At 31.5% G+C, this 24,244-nt stretch overlaps 1 protein-coding gene across 1 annotated transcript in view; it reads right to left on the bottom strand.

The window, feature by feature from the left end:
• Window positions 1-24,244, bottom strand: part of LOC108721987 (membrane-bound alkaline phosphatase-like) — a 68,620-nt gene that overhangs the window by 24,436 nt on the left and 19,940 nt on the right. Inside the window, exon 2 of the mRNA XM_018446849.1 lies at window positions 13,111-13,358. Coding sequence (XP_018302351.1) covers window positions 13,111-13,358 — 248 coding nt within the window. The remainder of the gene's footprint in view (window positions 1-13,110; window positions 13,359-24,244) is intronic.

The following is a 24,244-nucleotide window of genomic DNA, read 5'->3' as shown; positions in this document are numbered from 1 at the left end:
ATTTATATTTCGCGTGATTTATTTGGTCGAAATAGAAATCAAAGCGATTATAAAATGGATATGATAAATCATTGCCGTTTTATCGTAATATATAGAGTAGAAATAACTACTTTTCCATGTCGAAGAAAACAATGACAATATCATGTTTGTATTCTTTTTTTCATTATTCCTCCATTGCATAATAAAGGGGGCGTATTATTACTTCGAGCATGACGTGTAACTGTTATATTTTAATAATTAATGCGTGCACAATAGTAAATAGTTGTATTTTCGCAAATAAATATTATACAGGGTGTATCTGAAATAACGTACACTAATCATACAGTGCTATTCCTAATAAAAAACTGAATCAAAAAGTCCTTTAGCATTTTGCAATTTTAGCAACAATTAACAAGATATTAATCACAAAGGATCGCTGAATATTGATCCTCAATAATTTTTTATTCAAATATTATCAACTTTACAGAAAAATTGCCAGAGATAAAAATTATTTATTTTCTTCTCATAAAATTATGAAAATTTTTTCAGAATTTTTTCAGAATTTTTTAATATCGTATTTTCTCATATTGGTAAAAATAAGAAAATGGAATACTAAAAAGTTCTGAAAAAATTCTTAGAGTTTTATGAGAAGAAAATAAATGATTTTTGTCTGTTGCAGTTTTTCTGTAAAGTTCATAGTATTTGAGTAAAAAATTATTGAAAACGAATATTCAGCGATTTTTAGTAATTAATATTATATTTTGTTAACTATTGCGAAAATTGCAAAATGATACAGTACTTTTCGACTCAGTTTTTTTGTTAGGAATAGCACTGTATGATTAGTGTACATTATTTCAGATACACCCTGTATATGAGTGCAATATGAAACTTGAGAGGAAGAAATCTGGAAAAAGAGTGACGTCAGAACATCTAAGGAGAGAGGGTATCTATTATTCATATCTTATTTAATACTGTAACATTAATTAGCAGTTTAATTATTTAGTTGGTAATTATTATATCCTCGCAATGACTATTTCTTGAAATATTAATTATTTTAACGAAATATTAATTATTATTTAACGTTGCTATAATTTAAATATATCTTATATTTTCTAATATAGATTTATGTACATATAGATACATATATTCAAATTATAGCAAAATTATAGTTCAAAATAATTAATATTTCAAGAAATCATTGCGCGTATATAATAATTACCAACTAAATAATTACTGCTAATTAATTTTACAAGGAATAAAATATAAATAATAGATACTCACTCTCCCTAGCTATTCTGCCGTCACTCTTTTTCCAGACCTCATCCTCTTAAATTTCATGTTGCATTCATATACATAGGTTAGTTTCATTCCTGTTATACATCGAGTTTCGTAAATAACAAATTATCCTTTATTATAAATTTAAATTAAAATAATGAGTGTAAAAATGATGTCAGATTTATATAATATGCATCAGATACATATAACGTCTATCAAGATTTAAGAGAATGAAAATATCAAATAAATGTATGTATTTCATTTTATTAAAATGAAACAGTTACTAAAATTTAGTATAAAATATAATATTTAATTTTAAAATGTGGAATCATTACAAAATTGCGCATACAAGGGAGCACCCACGCATACATAAAGTTTATGAATAAAATTTATTACGTTATTTATTGGTATAATTTTAAAATTTTATCCGATAGAATAATTATAAGCCTATTAAGAAATTGTTATTTATATCTAAAAAAAATTAAATAAATTGATTAATTAAATAAATTAAAACAATAAAATAATGAACGATTAACACCTTTTTAATATTCATACTGACTGTATTATACAAGCTGTCCGGAATTTAAATGGACAAATCGGGAACGTGTAGGAAATCGATAAACTAAAAAAAAAAGTCTTTTAGAGATATGCACGTTTTTATTTCGTTTTGAAGAAAATTGCAAAAAAAAGACAAAAAGTTTTCATTTTTATACTTTTTTATTACTTATTCATTCACCCTTATTCACGTAATCATTTGTTTAATGCTTCTGTAGCATTATTGCTGAAGTCGCACACAAAAACAATAATATTCCGCTTTGAAAATAACAATATTCCGAAAATTATAAAACATTTTGTCTTTTTTTATGATTTTTTCCAAAACCAAGCAAAAACGAGCATATTTCTAAAGGACTTTTTTTTTAGTTTATCGTGTATTCTCTACACGCTCTCGAAGTTTGGAATTTAAGTTCGGAACATCTTGTATAACTATACATATTGCAAACATTAAGTGAATAAAAAAATAATTAAAAATATTTCACAGTTGCGCATAATCTAATTAATTTTTTAAATAAAGAAAGAACACGTTACTAAAATTTATTCTTACAAGATGCTAGTATTATTTTTGATCTAGTAAAGTTTTGTCATGAAACGGAAGAGTTTTTTATGTAAATATATATATATATATTATTATAAAAATATATTTTTCATATTTTTTAAGACCAGCCATATATCGGTTATATTAAAATATTTAATATATTAAAATAATTCTTGTATCGTATATCATAAATAATTTAAATATAGTATATCTATCTATATATATATATATTTGTATAAAAAATTGTAAGTACTAGGAATCAACAGGAAATAACAACAGATTGATATATTAAGCACAATTAGATATGAGCGTGTAAAGTTTACGCTAATACGATGATAGATATTGGCCATTTTTTATCACCTGAGAATCATTTGCAATATCGTCATATCCCTGTGATAATTTTCGACTTTAATTAACTTTCAAAGTAAAGAATAGTAGTTTTAGGACATTGCGTATATAATTATGTATTTTTACCATAGTTTATGGAATTTAACAAAAAGGTTACAATTTCTATTGTCTAGTTTTACTTATTCTATTATAAAATCACTCGTGCAAAAACATGAAATAATTTATAGACGTAGTGTTGAAATCTTTAGAAGTATGCAAATAGAAAGCAAATCCATGAAAGCAGCGAAGATCAAATACGAAAATACAAACAAGAGAACTTCAATAAAGGGCACTTTCAAGTAACTTCCCGGAAATGCGATTTTCTGAGTATAGCCAAGCACAGCTAGAAAGAGATTATGAAGTGCGTGCCTCTTAAATCCAATTTCTTCGTAAATAAAGGTCCTTGGTGTACATGCAAAGGAACAAACGCTAGTACAATAATGTAGAAACGCAATATTAATTTAAAGCGTTTCGTCCTTAGGAAAATTAAACGTAACTACTGTTTTTAGGAAATTGTGTTTTTGCCACAATATTATGGCAATCAGTGTTATACCAATGTACATATATAAAATTGAAAATACAGCATTAATGTTTATGCAATATTCTCGTTATATTGTATATAACATCACTTATTTTTAGATATGTACATATCGTTAAAGAATATATTCAATAAATTTCTGAACCGTATTTCAATACCGTATTATAATAATTAAATGTAATCAAAAATTCTCATACAAAAATATTGAGATGACAATATTTTTCAAATCTTTTTCTATAGTGTACAGTACCTGCGCATAAAAAACCAAATGACACAAATTGTCTAAACAATAAAAATTAATATTATCTAAACTAGATCAGGAAATTGAAGTAAAAACCAATAACAGGACAAGTACGAGTATGCGCGCATATAAGGGATGTGGAGGCTACATTCTTAGCCCACTTTCGCTTATAATTCAGAAACTATTTGCAATCTCAGCGTTATTGTATGAGAATTTTCGGTTTCATTAATCTTTAGAATATACTGTTAAAATATTGTACAATAGTTGCGGTATGCCTCATATAAATCTATCTTATGCATTACGGGACAGCCAGGAATATGCGCGAAACATTCCAGTATGATTCATGAGAGTGATATTGCAACGTTACAGCTATCTGTTATACTATCTGTTTCAATAGACGTGTACTACGCTTGATGTAACGCTCAACTGACACCGACACGAAAATAATAGACAGTTTAAACAATCGTAAAATTGAATAAGCATTAGTAATATACAGCTCCACAAAACATAATTTGATCCTAAAATACACACACACACACACACACACACGTTGTATTTTATTTATTAAAAATTTGTCCAAAAAAATGTGGCACTAACAATAAGTAATATAAATTAGATGTGATGCAGTTAAAAAGACATTAAAGATTTATATTTTCTGACATATTTATAGATTCATATCAAATACTTTAATTTTTTAATTTCAACTTCATATTTTCCATTCAGTTATAATTTTAGGTTATAGAAACTAAAAGAAGATATAAATTTTAGAGATCGGATATTAAATATGGTGTTAAACTTAAATAATACATATTATTACAAAGAGAGAAATATAATATGAGACAAAGTTCTATTTATTCAGTATACAGCTACACGCAAATAAATATTCCTTGAAGCAAGTAATAAAAATGTTGCATTTACATCCAGGAAAAAATTTTCATAATGATTCATTTTGTATGAAGCATAACAACTTTATATATTTTACGAGCTATATTTAAAATGTGAGTTATAACGTTGTATAAAAATATCATTAACTCGAACTTTGCATATTCATTAAAAAGAATCCAAGCTAAAGAAGAGAAATATTATGCAAATTATAACGAATGTATGACCAGAAATTTACGATTACAAATTATATACCCACTGTTTTATAAAAATTTATTAAGAAAATAATGCTGGATGTAAATATTTTCAATAATGTTCTTTGCCTTTCTGATCTAGCGAGAAAATAAAATTCGCATCATTGAATTCTTTACTATTGTCAATGGAATTATACACGTCAATATAATATCATTCATATATCTCAACATTCAATAAGCAGATATTCTCGCTGTCAGTAAATTGCTGGAAGCGCAAGTTTACATTAGACATATGTAAATTGTGTTCTACCACAATTTGATTGCATATTGCGTTAAAATATGATATTGTCGATACGAGCATAATACGTGTCGATGCATTTCGTCTGTTTGAGACGTAAATTCAGAGTTACCACATTTAATCGTATTTTCTTCGCGTGAAATATTACAACTAATTTGTTTCGACGATTCGACGGCGGATTATTATTTCATAACGTGCATTGTATTCGTAACGCCATCAAACTGCGAATTTCTCGTTGGTTCTTGCTACGTGATCGATTTGCAAGTTTCATTAGTTTGTCCCCGGCCCTTCATTTGTTTACGATACGTGCCCACCTCGATCGCCGGAAACGAGTCGTTTGTTACAATGTATTTTCGCTTTTCGGCCGGGGAGATCGCGGCCGTTGGATGGAAACATCTCACGGAATCGCAATATGCACGGAACGTGTTATGCATGTACGCAGACAGGAAGAGAAAATCACTGCGATACGCTCCATCGCGTTAGAAGCGTCAACTCGCTAGATTTATCGTGTTTCTACTTATATCGGGATTAACCGTATGAATAATACTCCAAAATAGAAAGACAGAGAGAGAGAGAGAGAGAGAGAGAGAGAGAGGGAGAGAAAGAGAGAGATGTTAAATAAATCTAAAAGAGAGAAACATGTACATCAATTTTAAAGTTATCAATTATTTGAGTTAAGAAAATTAATATTCTTAAGTTATATTGTATATTACGAACAGAAATTATTGCATCTGCAAAATATGAGAAAGCCCTAAGGCTAAGTAGGGCAAAAGACCTTGCAATATTCGATAAGTTACTTTCCAGAGCTTTCTTAGCTCTTTCTCAAGTTACAAATTGTATTACTAAGTCCCTTTTTAGTTTAGAAATTTCATTTTAACAACTTCAATCTTTCATGTTATTCAAGATATACATATAGAATCAATGCAGTAATGCTTCTAAAACATTCCTTATACATCAAATTATAAATATTATAGTTGTCTTTATTAGATTATAGAGATTTATTGGACATTATTGCCAAATAAATAAATTTGATCAATTTTTTTGCCAAATAAATAAATGAATTAGATCAATTTCTATTATAAAAAAAATTAGAAAAAAATTAGAATTACAAAAGTAATAAAATTTAATATTTATTTTCCAGATACATACATGTTCTTTTTGTATTTTCATATTACAAAACCAAATTTAATATTTACGTTTTCCATTGTTTTAAATAAATTGCCCGCACTTCAAAATATACCTCTACATTAAACGTTTGAAAGAGCTTTCTCCTAAATGTATTATTCGAATATGTGTCAAGGGAAAACTTTATGGTAAAGCGATGCAAAATGAAACGCACGATTGTAAATTTTGTGCAATCTGTCCGATATTTAGCAGACCGTGCCTCGATTAAATTGACGCAATTTGCGATGAGAAACGTGTCAGTGGACAGGCGTTTCAAGTGTGGAATTATTTTTATGTTTGCGGACCGGGAAGAGGGAGAAGAAGAGAACAGAAGCTCGCCATTCCGCTTTGACTCAGCGCCCGACTCTTTGTATCTCTCCTCGCGGTCACACTCGGTGTTGAAAAAAGAGAATTCAAAAATTTAACAGCGCGTAATATTCCAAGCACGGAGAAAGGACTTAATCAACGCGAAATATGTCCGCGAAAATCTGTGCAAACAGACCTTTATATCGCGGTGATTTGAGTAATTTACACTTGTCTTTAATAATATTATTTTCCTAATATTTCTCTTTCCATGAAGAAGCATCATTACTGTTGTAACCCAGTTTCGTCATGTCACTTTCTGTGTTCATTAGCACTGAGGCGCGTATGCGCATGTACGGCATAAGAAGGATTCATTGTCAGAACGCATAATTATTCACTGGCCATTCGACACGTATCGCTGCCCTACATTCGCATAACTTGCTTATTCGCGTACTATACAAAACATTAATCTGCAGCAGCCTAATACTGTCTACATTTGCATAACTTGCTTATTCGCATACTATACAAAACATTAATCTGCAGCAGCATAATACTGTCTTGCATATTTAATTTACTATACATTACGAAGATTCATTTACAAAGTCTTAATAATTACAACTATTAATTACAAAGTTTTAATAAAACATTAGAGGGAGACCGGGGCTAAGTGGGCACCTTTTTTTTCAATTGCAACTTTTAATAACAAAATAAACGATTTTAGTCAAATGATTATTAGTGTTTCATAGAGTGATTATAAGATGGCAATAAAAAGTTTTGGCGTTTGCAATTCATTTCATCCATATACACAAAAAATGATGTGATTCGGAAAATGAAATCTCAAAAATTACTTTTGACTACCGAAAACACGTTTGACTACTTAAACATAACAACGCGGCATCTAAACTAACCAAACTTCGTTGGTAAAGAAGACGCACGAAATGCTGTCTACAATATAAGGAACTCATAAGATATATTTTTGCCACTTAAAATTCAAATGCCAACTTAGCCCCCCTCCTCCCTACATTTAATATGATTTTCTTCATCTAATTTCCGTCTTAAATTGATGATTGATATTTTGTAAAAAAAATGAAAATTGCAATTGATTGATTAATTAGGTATAATGTTTTAATAAAACATTTAATATGATTTTCTTCGTCTGATTTCTTATTTCTTCATCTTGACTTTTTTTCGTCTTAATCATACCTGTACTATTAAAAGACGTGATAAAGGGGTTAAATATTTTATTAACTTATTTCTCTCAAATTTTTATGCAAACGTTGAAAGAAGAATAATAAATTTATTTGATATTTTGTAAATGGCGTGAAATAGAATAAGAATTATAAAATTATTTTTGAATATAGTAGAATTTACAAGTATGTATATATATTTCAAAATTATATTGATGCTTAAAAAGTTTTTAAAAAATGTGGAAAATCTAAATTTTATGTTCGCGATATATTGTATCGAAAAAAAGAATCATAAAGAATATTTTCCAATTTATACCACAATTAAAATGCTCTAAAAATCATCGTACAGTCCGCAATCTTGCAGATAATTCACGTGCGGTGAAATCGAGAAAAAGTAAGTATCCTATTCATAATAGATTACCTATAAGGATTTCTTAAAAACAGCAGAATTATAATTTATATTTTGCAAGGATTTCAAAGAGATAGCAAATACGTGAGTGATCGATGTTGGTTCAATACGCCAGGATGACTTAGCCATTAGTCATCTGCGCCCACCCTTGCATAACCCTCAATTAATTATTATCCTGATGAATGTCACAAGCTACGTGTTTCGACAATAAATCGTTAGACCGATGATGCGCGGCGCACTACCGAGGTGTATACCCAATTGTACAGGTGTCATGTAATTTGATAATCGGGTAATGCTTAAGGTTAACAACCCATCACATACGGTGATTACATGCGATAGACATTAAAAAATAAAACGTTAATTTCACGACTAGTATAAAATATATTTTAGTATAAAATATTAATCTGTTTTTTTATTCCTGCACTAAACTGCACTAGAACATTTTTCCCGCTTTCACCAAATATTACAAAATATATACTCCCCTATTTCACTTTAAATTCTAAAAGTGTACACTAGTTCAGCCACAAAAAACAGGCCAATATTTTAATAAAGTGTAAATTTAATTATAGAAACCATAGAAACCATAGCAGTTATTAGTGCCGAAATGATATATATATTAACATTACATAAAATTCACAAGATAAATATAAACAAATCAAACAGCAAACGTTTCGTCTCTTGGTTCCTTTCCAGTGTAACAAGCAGAAATCAAACATAAATTAGACAGAGGAATAAAGAGTCTGATTCCTCTTCCCACACAGTCAATAGGTGAAAATTCTGATAGTCAATTTGTAAATTCCGAGGATCCAAATAAGAAAACTCGTGAAATTAACCGCACAACTTTTCAAAAAATTAATTTCTATAGCTTATTCAATTGCTCATCGTTTAAACATGTACATTTCGAATTTTCGTTTGCACACTTTTGGTAAAGAGTTATTAAAAAAACAATTTTGAGGGACTAATTTCACATTAGCTCCCCCCTCCCCTGCCAATCACGACCAAATTAGATTTAACTAGTCTCAATCGATAGATTTTCGTTTGTACATTCCGAAACAAGTCGATTTTTTGTTTGCACATCTCCGGTTAAAAAGTTATTAACAATTAAAGTTTCGACAGTCTACTCTGGTAGATAGGTTTGAATATAGTAATTTAATAGTGTGCAAACGAAGAATCGACTTATTAGAGCATTTTTTAATTAAGTCCAAAATCATAAACCATCATAAATTTGACGAATTTGCGTCAAGTTAGTTTATAATTCTAGGGTTAAATGAAATCAATATTCGCATTATAATTTAGAGACAAATATTATATGTATATGCATATATCTATTTCTAAAGATAAACAAAATTCTATACTATGTTGTACAAATTTAGGTTATAGCATAGTTAATGTTCAAGTTACTATTGAAGTTAAATATGACTCACTAAAATCCATATTTAGACATGCAGTCTGTGCTGTGTTTTCATTTAGAGACTGTCGTATACGCTTGCAACGAAAATAAACAAGTCTCCTATCAACACTAGTCTAGTCTTTCAAGGGAGTTCCCAGGGGACTATTCGAGAAACTTTGTTCCCAACCAACAACGTTTCCCAGATGCATCACCGAGGGATAAGAGTACTAGGAACGGCTGGAGAGAGGAGCGAGAAACAATAATATTACTTGACAAAGAACAAGAAAAATTACGAAGTAAAGAAAAGGTTCTACACGTCATGGGATCGCAAACGCGCTTCAATTCACAGAGATAATATTTACTCCCCACCATCGAGAGATAATGCAACGGCAAAATCGATATTTGTGCAAATTAACTTACTGTTAAAAAAACGTAAATTTTGAAGAGGGCGCGAAAGTTTATATAACATCTCGAGGCACTTTTCGTCGTAAGAAAGTGGAGAGATGACCCAGTTAAATTATAAAAGAAAATTTTCGGTAAAGTTGAACGTCATATGTGCGCATCTTACATTCTCTGAAAGTCCTATAAATTCAAAAGCTTCACTTCGACTTCAACTTCGCTCGCTTTTAACTTCAGTTCAAGAGAACCGAGAAAGCGAGATTATATCAAGCAGGTTATAAGCACGTCTCTAATCAATGCAGAGTTAGAGTGTAAAAATGCTTTGGGACTTTACAAAGAAGTTTCGTGCTCCATGATTTTTCGACAGCTTCGGAATACGCCTCTTAGAACGAAAAGTATGAAGAAACCACGCCCGACACGGTAGGTGGAAAACAGAGCGATATACAGCGAACGTGTGAGATATACATGTAACATGTATACGGCCGCATTTGTGCACAAACACCGATTTCATACGTGATGGATGTTTGAATTCCTTTACAGAAAACAAGTTTCGACAACAGATCGCTTGTAGCACGTCATGTATAATTTCAAGTTTAAAAAGTGTACCTTGATCTTGGATATGCATTTTTCAAAATTGTTCTTTGTATTATGCTACGTATTATACGATGATTTGAAAACGATAGCTCTTACGTAACAATTATGTATTAGAATAGTCATATATAATTATTATTTTTCTTAAGACAATCTTGAAATTTTGCATTTTCGCTTAAATGAGAAATAAAAATTAGGAAAAAAATCGTAAAAATTATAAGATAGGTATTTAATGATAATGGCAAAAAAATGCATTTCTATAATATAATTGATAATATTAATTCTCAAATAACACGTATTATTTAAAAAATATTCAGCATACTTAGTCCTTTGTTACATTTCGTTTTTTATAACTTGTAATCTATATTGTACAATAATACGTATTCATATAGCCATGTCAAAATTATTCGATATTTTTTCAGTCGAATAATTTGTAGATGTTGTGTGAGTTGATCTTTTAATGGAAATTTCTTAAAAAATGCATTTTATTCTTGAAGTAGAGCATTTTAATGAATAAATCTTGAATTAAATTTCTATTAAGATAAAATTTAGTTAAAATTATACTATAATAAAAGAAATTTTTTTCCCTTAACTTATTTTTTATACAAACATTTCATTACAAAAATTTAAATTCTTAAAACTGAATTAGCTGAAGTAATATTCTACTTTATAATTAAAACAGTGTAAAATAAATTTTTATTTAAACACGATAAATTTAAGACAATATTTTTGAAATCTAAAGAAAGATTATACATTCTTTATAAAAGATAACATATTACATTTCTATTACATAAAATTCTCAAAAATAAACTTTTTCTCATGATTTTAATGGAGCAAGATTTCTTAGTATGACAAATCTTTCTAGAATAAAAAGTACATTCGACAAATTCGATTCGAGACAATACTTATTCTTTATTTCTGTTCAATTTTCACTTAGAAGATCAAAGGAGTGTTTATTCTCAGGCAATCTTCGCTTTGTGAAAGTAATAAATTAATATTATGAAAACCGACAGATAGAAAATCTGTTATAAATATTCAATCTTGTTATAATGAGGGAGTACCAATGACAAACAAATCTTCAAGCAATAATGGTTTTCTCAATCCCGAGAAGTCTTCGGAAAATTTTTTCTATCTGCAAATCTTTATTCATCAGAAAAAATGAAAAAACTGCCGATTATTAGGTATTTAATTTATTATTTTTAACGATCGATGGTCGAACATGTATATAAATAAAAATTATTAATTTATATTAAAACTACGCATTGTTGTTATATTATGATTATATTTTCTTTTAATATTTTGTACTTATATTTCCCTTTGGTCTGACTTTTCGAAAAATGAAAAAAACCTTCACATATGTTAACAGATGGAAAAATAAAGCGAATGGTTTTAACGAACAAGTTTTAACGAACTCGTTGACAAAAGAAAAACAATATTAACAGATTTCATATTAACCACACTAATTAAGTACAAGGTAGATATTAATATGCGAGTACTTTTGTTTGCAGTGCGCATTGTGAAAGATGTCCGCGATAAACAAAAGAAAATCAGAGCCACGATGTTTAACGTGAGTTTAATTAAAATACGAATAAACGATCTATGATCCACATAGAAGTATGTGCACACACGTTTCGATTAAATTTGCATGCAAATATCCTACTACCTTAACGAAGTGAATTCAGCACATTGGATTTTTCCTTCGTGCCTATATGCGAGTATCAGCAATTCTCGAGATTATCCGTGTTCCGATAAAAAAACACTTATGTACATGATAGTTCTCAGCGGTATAATCTGCATAAACCGTGTAGGCATATGTATCGTAATCACTTTTGATCATAAAAATCCAAAAAATATTTTTAAAGAGAGAAAGAGAGAGAGAGAGAGAGAGAGGGAGAGAAAGGTAGCAGAATTTGTTAATTAAAAATGATATTGAAAATTAAAGTTTAATCTTCATTGGATGTAAATAAATGACAAAATATCATTTTCACCTCATTTTCCATGTACTTTATCTCAATATAGAATTTTCATTTTATGCATAGTTTTTGAACTATTTCATGCGAAAAATTGAATTCTGGGAAATAATATCCGATCCAATTTTTGCCAAAGAAAAATTTAACTTTGCCGAGGAATTCGCCAAGTAAACAAGAGGGGTTATATACAACAAGACGTCAAATATCCGAGCGAGCTGGAGTAATATACTCGCTATTGATTATTTACACACAAAATTCTCAAAAATGGAACAAAAATGCGAAATATTAAGAGAGATATAACAAAAAAACTTAAATAATATCTATAAATATAATAAAACAAAGCGTAGTTTTAATAAAAAATTAAAAATTTTTTGTTCATAAACATATTTAACTATCGCGATCATCAAAGATAATTAATATTTAAATAAGTAATGTCCAAATATATATATAAAATCAGTATTTTACAATACTCAAAATACTAGAATAAAGTTTATCCTAAAAGCGAAACTGCATTCGACTGTTGCATACCAGAAATTTGGGTTTTATCAGGTATAACTCGTCTTACAAAACTCCATTTTTTGTTTGTGTTCAAAGACATTTGTCAATTTCCAATTTATCGTGAACTCAGCGCAACACGTAAATCGTCGGTCTTACGTGCGCCAGTCTAACGATTTCCATGCTCCTACTTCGGACAGTTTACCGCAACAAATTTGATGCACGTAAAGCAACGGTTTTACGTGCCGCATTTCCATAAGAAAAACAAAAAGAAGATAGACGGATGAAAAGCGATATGCATTTTTTCGTACTCACCCGCGCCAATGCCACTGCCGGGAAGCTCTCCCACGCGAGTTGCGTCTCTTCACCCGGGTTGCCGTGACGCTGACCTGCGAGAATCCTCGCCGCTGTGAGGGTACTCATCCCCATGCCGTCGCCGACGAAGAGGACGACACCACGTGCCACTCCACTCGGTGGCGTCGTGCCGCTAACGCTGGTACTCGCTGCCTCCCTGATCCGCGTCTCGATCGCCCGCGTTGCCGTTTCATACCAGACTTCCCTCTCTGCAAACAAACAGGCTCGATATGTATCACGCGCGAGCGATGTAATCGGATCAGTACAATTGCAAAATGAAACATCGCCGTAGGTCATACGTAACGGATTCGGGTTTTAGAAAAGGCAGTCAACAGTTTGTATTTACGCAAAATCGTTCTATTCTCGCTACGTACACTGAAATTATATTCGAGGTGATGCTGCCTCTGATTTTCCTTTTCTCTTTTTTTCTTTCTCTCTTTTGTACTCATCATATTTTGTTTTCTGTCTTTTATTTTATATTATTCTATTTTTTGTTAAATTCATTGCTTTTCTTTGTAACTAATTTTCTTTAATTTTTGTAAATTTTCTCTGTTCTCTATATCATCTTTGCTTTAATTTATTTATTCTTAGAACAATAATAAACCCTCTATCTATTTATCTATCTCTTTTTTTTGCTAAACCATGTACATCTCATGCTAATATTATAATAGCTCAATAATAATAAATAAACATAAACAAAAAAAGGCTACGAGCCAATAGATAATATATTTAAATATTCAGATATTTCGATCTTTTGTCAGGCTATAATACACATAATTACGCTATCACAGAAACTTATTTTGCGCAATTATAATAGAATTATGCGTATCCAACCATTAGAAACTTAATTTATTGCGTTAATTTTTTAAATTTTGTAAACACTGAAGATGGCCTGACAAAAGGTCGAAACGTCTGAATATTTAAATATATTATCTATTGTTTCATAGCCCTTATTTGTTTATGTTTATTTATATATATCTCTTTGATCCTTGTGGCGACTACAAGCGCCAGCACATAGCGTGGCACACGCCGGCTCTCTCGCAAACGCTTCGCGGGATCACCTTTCTCGCGAACGCTCCCAAGACGCGAACCGCGAGTACCGCGACTCAATCCCGAGAGAGCTGGCGCGACAACCGCGAACCCGCAATTCGGAACTGCCCAGCGGGACATTTAAACCCCGCGGAGACAAAGCCGAATTGCTCAGAATTGCTCAAGGCGATTTCTAGAGACATGCAAATAGTATCCTCGAACCGCAGCCACGCTGAAGTGATCGACACGACCAGGGGACCAAAGGGTGCAATTCCTATTAGAGAAACTTCCCGAGTTCCCGCGGGTACCGACGCTAACAACGTCGTCCGGGGCCCGTTGAAATGGACGCGCGATAAGCCGGAGGTCAGCTACCGGGAACGCCTATCGATAACCGCCGTAAACGGCTCTTTTCAGGACCACTGTAATATAAAAGTGTAAATATATTGTACATAGTTTGGTAATTTTCGTCTCCTCATTTCTATCTTGCCATCTTGAGCACGGAGGCAGTAGAGGCCGATAACGACGGCCAGTTGCAACACCGTATGCCACGACTTATACACGACTACGCTATAATTCTCTAGCACAATTGTTTTTATCACACAAAAGCATAATAAAGTTGTCGTTGTCGATTTTTCATTTAAAACAAATTTTGACCTTCTTCGCGAAATAGCCTACATGTATAATTGTTTATTAAAAACATATAAATATCTATAACTATATTGAAATCACGTATAATACAATTCAACTGTAATCGCTGAAAATTAATACATGAATTTTATTATTTATTTTATAATACTACTATAAAATTAATTTATAATGTAGTTTTTGATTGTATTTTTTAGTGCAAAAGATCATTCATAAAACTTTAAAAGTATCACGTAGAGAATATAAAGTAATATACTAATATATCCATTTTTAAGAATATATCCGTTTAATTTACTAATCATACTTAATGTATTCATTTGAGAGTATCATTAAAGATAATAATAGGATTTAAAAGAACAATTCTAGGTTTTGCTTATTTCCTTTTTCACTTATTAAACGAACAATGAAGCACGGAATGTTTAATAACATGGAAAGCTTATGTCTCCTTTAAACAAACTTCTTTTTTCATCGTTTTTTCTTTCCAATCAGCAAAAATGAGCAAAAACTACGAGCAAACCTTGCATCTTAATATCTGGTAAATAATCTTAATCCAAACTTCTTATTGAAAAAAAAACTACTAAGAAAATAAATAACAAATTTTTCAATTTTGCTAACTGTGTATTAATATACAGAGTAACGTACAAAATGTTATACTATTCGACTTATATATGACACATTTATTTTTAACAAAATTGGTAGATATACTAGTTATAGAATTGATTACCAAAGTCTGAAAGGTAGACAAATAAATGATCTGACATTTCGCATCTTATAATTATCTTACAAAAAGAAAGAAAAATCACACAATAAGAATTAATTGCTTGACTCAACTTTTTACAATAATTTAAAATCTTTAGTATCTTTCAGTGTGTGTGTAGTAAATATTTTAGTCAATTAATATGAAAGAATGTGCCAGAAGATTAAAGTAATTCTAAACAAATTTTGCAAAATTTATACCCATTTTATATTGAAAGAGCAAAATGCAACTTGTAGCATCTTAAGTGGAGTCGCGTGTCAAACAAGTTTTAAGGTTAAACGATTTCTTTTGAAGCTCGGCAACGATATTGCCGGGAGCAACAGAGTTTACCGAAAATGGCAGTTTCTCCGAAACTGTGGCAAACGAAACCGTCCGTGCGGTTGCGGTTTATCCGATTCTCATAATTATTCCCAGTTACGACTCGATAATGGACAAGTTGAACCGTTTCTAATATGAATCATAAACCAACAATGAATAAAATGCATGTAATTTTACATGGAAATTATATGTTCATGACTGGAAAATTGCCTAAATATGATTGGAAATTTACAATTTTCAGTAAATTTCCAAGCATATTTATGTAATTTAGATAATTTTCCAGTAATATACATGTAATTTCCATATAAAATTACATGCATTTTTTTCAGTGTGGATTTACGGAAATAATAATCAGGTTGGAATAGAATACGATTGAGGACTGCAGAATTAATATTGCCCGATAAAACCCTCCTATGGATCCTAATAACGCAATGAATCATACGTCATATACGAACAAAATCATTTTCAAGAATATTTTTCAGTTTCGCACGAGTGATTACAGTATTCATCCGTGCTGTTTCTCCGATTCTTCGTATAATCTTGAGAATGCTTGAAGATTCTGAATAAAACTCTTATCTGTCCGTTTATCCAACACTTTACCGGAGAAACACGAGGAAACAGCACGAGCGCACTTTGCGTTGAACTAACCCACCCGGAATTTAAACCAGTACACGAAGAAGCAGAAATTCCCGTGCAGTTACTATTCTAGCTAATTCATGGAAAATTCAAACCCTACGACGTCGACAGCCTGCAGCGCGAAAATACGAGACGCACTTATGTTTTATTCGTCGACTCCGCACTTCCGCTGATTTTTGCAGCGTGTCGTTAATCGACGCATCGCAAAGCCCAAGGGATTTTCCGTGAGAAATAATCTCGAAACTCGCATTGAACGAGATGAGAACATGATTAAGATGTATTCAGCAAAATAGAAATCACGCGGCACGCAACATTTCTATGCATTTGATCGGACATAACGAGCTCGCGTTTGCATAGCATATCTCGGTTAAACGACGCGAAAGTAGTTTTTGAATTTTTAACTCTATCATAAAGTTTGATTATTAATACTCCATGCGACACAAATGTCATTCTAACGATGAGTAGAGCATCATCGTTAACCATGCGACCGAGTCAATTAGAGAACAATTGGCAATCAGCGCAAGGTAAAAGAATATTCATTTCCCTGTGTTAATAAAATCACTTTATAACTTTTACGTTTTATTACGTAATTTATTAATCTACAGTGTATCAACCACAATCATTCCTACAATAACTCGCAATTGTATTTTGTGAACAAATCAAAATATACAGGAACATATTTTTAATTAATAACCCAACGATTGGTAAATATTATTTAACCCTTAGTACGGACGTGAATCATGTTTCAAGTTAATTTCCACCATAATTATTGAACATTGCTACAATAACTTACGAGTGTATTTTGCAAATAAATTGAAAAAACATATAGAAAGATATTTTTAATTAATGCATTCAATAATGGGTAAATATTATTTAATCATTGTATACATGATGATTTTCTAGTCTTTTACTATTCGCGATAGGTCGTGTTCTGAATTAATTTTCATGTCCTGAATTACTTTTACAAGCACACAAAAATTATTAAAAAATTCTTACATATATTAACATCTTCAGAAAATATTTGTAAAATTATATATTTAAGAAAATTATATATAAATGTTATAACTTGATGCTATTAAATAATATTAAAAAAAAAAGAAATGTGTGCAGGATTCGTGTGTAAAAATTAATAATAATATCCGCGAGACTTTTAGTTTTAACATAAAAAGAAGTGCACAAACATATAATCAAAATATAAAACAATTATAAATAGAATAGTTTTATATTTCAAAATACTAGACTCTTTCATTTCAATATTAATTGCAAAATAAATCTTGTGGTGCAAATAATTTCAAAGTAATTAAAACATTTAGAGATTTATGTGTTTTATCGCTTAAGCCGACATAAAACGCAATACTCGTGCAATCATACTATCAATTGCATAATCCTTCGGATGCGTAAATGCATTTTCTTTATATTCGGATATCTACGCAATGGCGATATACAAAATCCTATTTAAATAGCTTTATCGAGCTTTTATGAGTATTACGTGAGTATGAACGTCGCGAACTAGGTTACACCAGCTATATAACTGCGGTAACCGAATTATTATCAACACGATACCACCGCCCACGGAGACCGACAAAGTCCCAGCGACGTTCAAGTTTTATATCTCACGGTGGAATCCTTGGCTAAGAGGATGTTAAATGACGACGACCCTTTGCGACCGCAAAAACGTAGCAATAAAATTTCCAGCTTAAGAATTCACGGCACACAAATGGATTACTTACACCAGCACACTTACGCGAAATACGATTGTTAAGTGCGTGAGTATGATAGTGAAAAGGACATTAGCAAAGCGGGATAGCACTAAGAAGAATCGTTAAAAAATGGAAAATAGAGGCAAGGAAATGAAAGAAAGAGAATCATCAAAAGACTCCGCCGAGAGTCCTGAACAACTTTGAGAAAAGTGAACTGCTTATCCCAAGAGGACTTTTTATATAAATCAGATAAAAGATTTTAATAAAGATTTCAATAACCACATTGAATCGATTTTTGGGTAACAAAAATTTTAATACAAAGATATGTATTAAGGAACATACGCATTTTAATACGTTATATATAATAAGAATAAATCTTTTTTTTCATCTGATTACATTACGAATGAAAACAAAAATTTGATCCAAAAACATTTCTTTAAAAAATTTTCTAATATTTCGTATAATGTAAAAATCTATTTTCCAATTTGAGTAAGGATAAGTTTTCATAACATCCCAGAAAAAATTCAAGAAACTCAGGTTTTGCGACCATCCATAATGCATAATCAATTTTATGAAGAATGATTTTTCTCTCGGACTGTAACCAACTTAAGAAAACATAAAGTAGAACGTTCCTTTTAAAGAGCAAACTTCGCTAGATACTCTTAAAAGCGTCCTCTTTCCAGATCCTCCGTATAGTCTAAATTTTTGTCGTCAAGAAAAATGGAAGGCAACTACGATAAAAATTACGAAAACTTCGACGTAGAATAAAGAGCAGGTTGCGCAAAGAAGGTTATACGACAGGTTTCATTGGTAGTCACAACGCAGGCTCTGTGATCAAACGAAAGTGTACAACGCCTACATGCTGCTTGCTGCTGCTTCAAACTCCTTTGAAGATTCTGCAAAGATCTAATAATTTATACATGGCAGCTAATTTTAATGACAGCAATATTAATTAGTCTTTTCTTTCTTTCAAAAACACGAATTCTTTTAACCCTTCGTGGTCACACCTCCTGAGAATTTTATGTTGGTCACGCAGGGGACAAAATGACTCTAATATTTTAATTGACTGCCATATTTAAAGCTTTAAAATCACAAAAATTACCGAAGATACTTTAAACATTGTAGAATATGGGAGCAGTGGCTTTTAAAGTTTTTAATTTTAATACAATATATTTTTAAAAATCGCAAAGGCTAACGTCCAAGGAATATACGGTTGGAGGTGCAAAAAGGGTATTTTAAACTTCGGATAAATGGTAGTTTAAGTTCCGTCTAAAAAAAGAAATATAAAGCCTCACACTTTTTCGGGGTCCTCTGGACCCCAGATGACCACGAAGGGTTAAATATTGCGTACACTGAAAAAAATGTTGGTCATTTTTAGTCAAATGAATGATCATTAATCAATGTCCGACTTAATGTCCAGTTAATTCACTGATACAATAATTGAATTCATTAATATAACTACATATTCATGTGTTCTTGCAATGAATTCTAATAATAGTTTTATAACCTAAATCATTATGAGAATTCATTGGACCAATCTTCATTAATTTAATGAATATTTTGTATTTATGTACAGTTTTGGTTCAGTGTTCCAAAATTCCACGATAAAAGTTGTTTGACACCGACATGGAATATAACAGTATTAAACACATGGCAAAAATTGAATCATATTAATTTATGCCACCCAGGCATATGTAAAAAAAGATTATTAATACGGAAAAGTTTAAAACTTTCTGCCGCAGAAATCAGAGCGTGTAAATTGTAGTTTCATACATGAAATTTCACATCCTAAATTTTGTATGTAAATTACGCATACAAACTATGTTATGATAACTTCTAATTCCTGTCCGCGCTTTAAAATGTGCGAGAAAATCATCTTTACAAAAATGAAAAATTGCTATAACATTATATGTAGGAAATAAAATCCGAATTGATATATTTCTTGAAAGAATTATATAACAAAAAAATAATTTTATTTTACACATATTGTGCAAGTATATTTATAGCAACATTTGTATCAAATCACAATTAAAAAAGATACCATTCTGAAAAAGAACAATATCATAATTGGGTCGAATTCAATGTTTTATAAATACAAAAAAAATCCGATTGTTTCTGATTTATAATATTACAATAATGTATATCGAACTTTATTATAAAATAAAATACGTATATAATTCGCAGACTTTTTGTTATAAAAAATACGCTATATAAAACAACTTTTAAAAGTTTAAATCCGCAATCGATTCGTTTCTGTGCCTGAAGGCACATATAAATTATGAAAGTATACATATGTATATTATAGCTGATTGGCCTCGTAATTAATATAAACCGAGAGATCTGAAATTCCCAAGAGACTTCAAGTTCCACGAGTTTCATTTCAAATAGCTCCTAGCATCCTGTTCCGTTCTGTTGGGAACAATTTACATATTACGCATGAAAGTAGCATATTGTGCATGAATGTAGCTTTCTTCAACAATAAAAGCGACCATAAATCGTATAAAGACTCTAAAACAAAAGCGAAAAATAATTTTCTTTCAATATAACGTTCTGTTTGAAGTAGTATATGTTATATTTCTAATAGAGTTTCCGGAATCAATGTATCCGGAATCAAAGGATTTAAGTGAACTTGATGTACCTTTCCTGACTCAAACAGTTACGGGAAAAAAAACATGTCTCTCTTGTTCGGAACGATATACCCGTCAAAATTGGCAAAGCCATAGTACCAAACAATTTTTCTTTTTCGTTTTTCATTTTGTTAGACGACTGAAAAATGGAATTGACTGCGATCGTTAAATGGCCGCGCAACAGTTCGTGATATTTTCGTAGATACACTCGTGAAATCGTAAACGATGATGTCAAAATACAATGCGAGATGTAGATCGCATTGCTTTTTTCACCGATGACGAATTTTATATATCGGCTCTGCAAACGCAAATTACAACTTTAATTTTCCATCGTTGCTGCTCGTGTCGCCCGAAATTGTGTACAGAGTGTAACTTAACCGAAACAACATTATCACTCCCTCACGTTTATCGCCGGCGCACTCAACGTCGTTTTATTTATATAGTTGGGAAATCACGGAAATCATGTTTACGGAATGCACAGTAAATCGTGCACGTGCAAGAAAACGATTCTAGCAGGAGAGAATTCGCGATAGCGTTAAAGAACCGTGCGTTTCAATCTCGCGAATTCGTAATTAAGAGAAAACTATCGCGGAAGAATTACCACGATAATAAAGGGTTTCGTATAATATCCCTCTTCCCACGCGGTCGTGTTGCTGTAATTACCGCTTACTCAGGTCACCGCTCATGATACGAACACAAGGAGAGCTTAACACACCGGCGGTTAACCAAACCTTGCTGTCGTAGCTAGTATCTATTAATTATTCAGCTGTAACTTCTCGTTTGAAACAGGAATTAACTACAATTCATGAACACGTAGAGATAAATATAATGTATGACGATTACTATGCAAGAAGATACGAGCGCAGTGGCAAAATATGAAATTCCGATGATTGAATTCGAGGGAATGTGGATAGAAATATTTAAGCTTAAGAATATATATCCTGCAGGTGTCTCCAGGGGAATTATGTCGTACGTGCGATTTCAAATTATGCAGGTATCCTGTGTAGCGACGATAGTACCGGATTCAGACTTTTCAAATCGAAAATCCAATATGAAAAGTTTACATCTCTCGGTCAATAGCTACAAATCGCTGGGCGAATAGAATATGTTCATACTTTCATGTTTTATACATCATATTTATGTACCTATATATACACTGTGTTACAATGAATGGAAATAAACACTGTTTTAGAATTTTTGATCTGAAAATTTGTAATACATATATCTCATACAGAATTTTCATTTGGCAGAGTACATTATATAATTTGATAAATCATAAATACTCGCTCCCGTAACTTTGTATTTTATGAATAGCTATTTCCAAATAAAAAAACAATACATATTGTATTTTTTAGTAGAAAATCGTAATATTTTTACTGTAGTATCGTATGTTTCGTGGCAAAGTAGCTACGTGCAAAGGAAATTGGGACACAAAGAAATCTGATACAATAATTTATTTATTTAGTAGAATATCAGATGATTTAGTAATCTCTTTTGCATTTTATAAACTATCGTCTCCAAATGAAAATCAATACGAATCATATTTTTCCGTGGAAAACCGTAGTACGTTAGTTAGTATTCTTACCGTAGTACTGTGTACTTTGTAATAAAATCAAAGGTACATGCAAACGAAATCGGGGCGTAAAAATTAAATATTTACAAATGATCGACTAGATTCATAATCAACTTTTCTGCGGCGGCAGCGAAAAGCCGCGAAAAACCTTTTAACCTGTCGCATCTGCGATGCAGATGTTTGCACGACTAAGGGAAAAGTTGCGGGTATAACTACGCAGATTTTCATACGCCGCACCTTTTATAACGGGAGGGGGGAGGGAGGGAAAGGGGTTGACATTTCGCTTCCTATTAGACTCGGCGTCGCGTCGTGGCGATGCCATTTACAATGCAGAGCGTGCCGATGACTGGCCGCTTTTAAAGAGTGCGGGTACATTGGGCTGCTCATTTTTTTAACGAGCCATTACCATTTTCCCGCTTGGACGCGTTCGCCGAATAAACTCCGTGCGATTGGGGTCGCGTCGAGAACTCGCGCGATATAAATTCGAGTCAGAATGAGTTCAACCTCTCGGCATATTCCCCCTCTGCACTATGACACGATCAATTTGAGAAAGTATCACATCAAAGGTTTGCAATAAAAATATCGAAGAATTTCGCGCGCTGAGTGAGAGCTAGATTACTTTGCACGTTGATTGCTTCGCTGCCCGTGGCAGGTTAATTGCCCTGGTCCTGGTTGAAAGGCGATATTTTTTGTGAAGTTGCACGCTCCAGATATTTCGAGCACGATTATACGATAGATCATAAAAACAGCATGCGACTCCGTGAAAAGAGTTTGCGAAAAAAAAACTTGATTTTTATATCAGAGAGAATAATTTATCTTCTGTTTTATAAATGAAATTCATAATTGAGTATACATTTGGAGAATATTTTATATATTAGGTACACCGAGAGGATTGCTAGCCATGTCATATATGAATTATCTCGAATTTTCTTTACATCAATGAATTCTTTGAACAATTTAGAGTCGACTTTTCCTTAAGAAAAGTTTGATCGCATCCCATCTCTCTTCATAACTTTTAATATTCAGGATTAAATATCTTTCTAATTCTTAGATGAAGTTCTAGTAAAGTAAAGTCCACTTCAAATTAAATGAAGAATAGGACATTATTTAAAACTTAATTTAAACATTCAAACGATCGAATAAAATTTAAACTTCATTATGTAACGTATTATATAGAAATCCAATATCATTCTAAAGCTTATTTTAGACAATTTATAATTTACATCAATTTTAAGATCATTCTAATTTATATGCCATATATTCTAAGTATATATCTATATATTTCTATATACAGGGTGTTTCCAAATTAAATCGCAAAACTTCGGGAGCGTGTAGAGGAGTAAAAAACTAAGAAAAAAAGTCCTATAGACATATGCTCGTTTTTGCTCCGTTTCAGAGAAATCGAAAAAAAATGTTTACATTTCTTGCCATATCTAGCACCGACATATTTGATTACATTTTCCACTTTCTGTTATGAATTTGTCAGTCGCTCTTTGAAAGCCTTTAACAGTAGATGAATTTTGTCTTTTGCAATATGCCGCGTACGTATTCTAATAGTGAATATGCTGATATGGTTTTTGTATACGGTTTCTGCAACGGTAATGCTTTAAAGGCGGTGCGAGAATATGCACGACGATTTCCAAACAGAAGAGTGCCAAACCGAAGAGTGTTTATGTTGACATTTAATAGATTGCGAGAGACTGGATCATTTTCAATTCGACAAGAAAACAACCGATTTCAAGCAGCGTTACGAAGAGATTTGCAGGCAGGGAATCGTATTTTACAACATTTTGACAATCATCCTGAGACC

The sequence above is a fragment of the Mycetomoellerius zeteki genome, unplaced genomic scaffold, assembly GCF_001594055.1.
Source record: "Mycetomoellerius zeteki isolate Tzet28-1 unplaced genomic scaffold, Tzet1.0 scaffold19, whole genome shotgun sequence".
Lineage (NCBI taxonomy): Eukaryota > Metazoa > Arthropoda > Insecta > Hymenoptera > Formicidae > Mycetomoellerius > Mycetomoellerius zeteki.
This window is presented reverse-complemented; position numbering and strand designations above follow the sequence as displayed.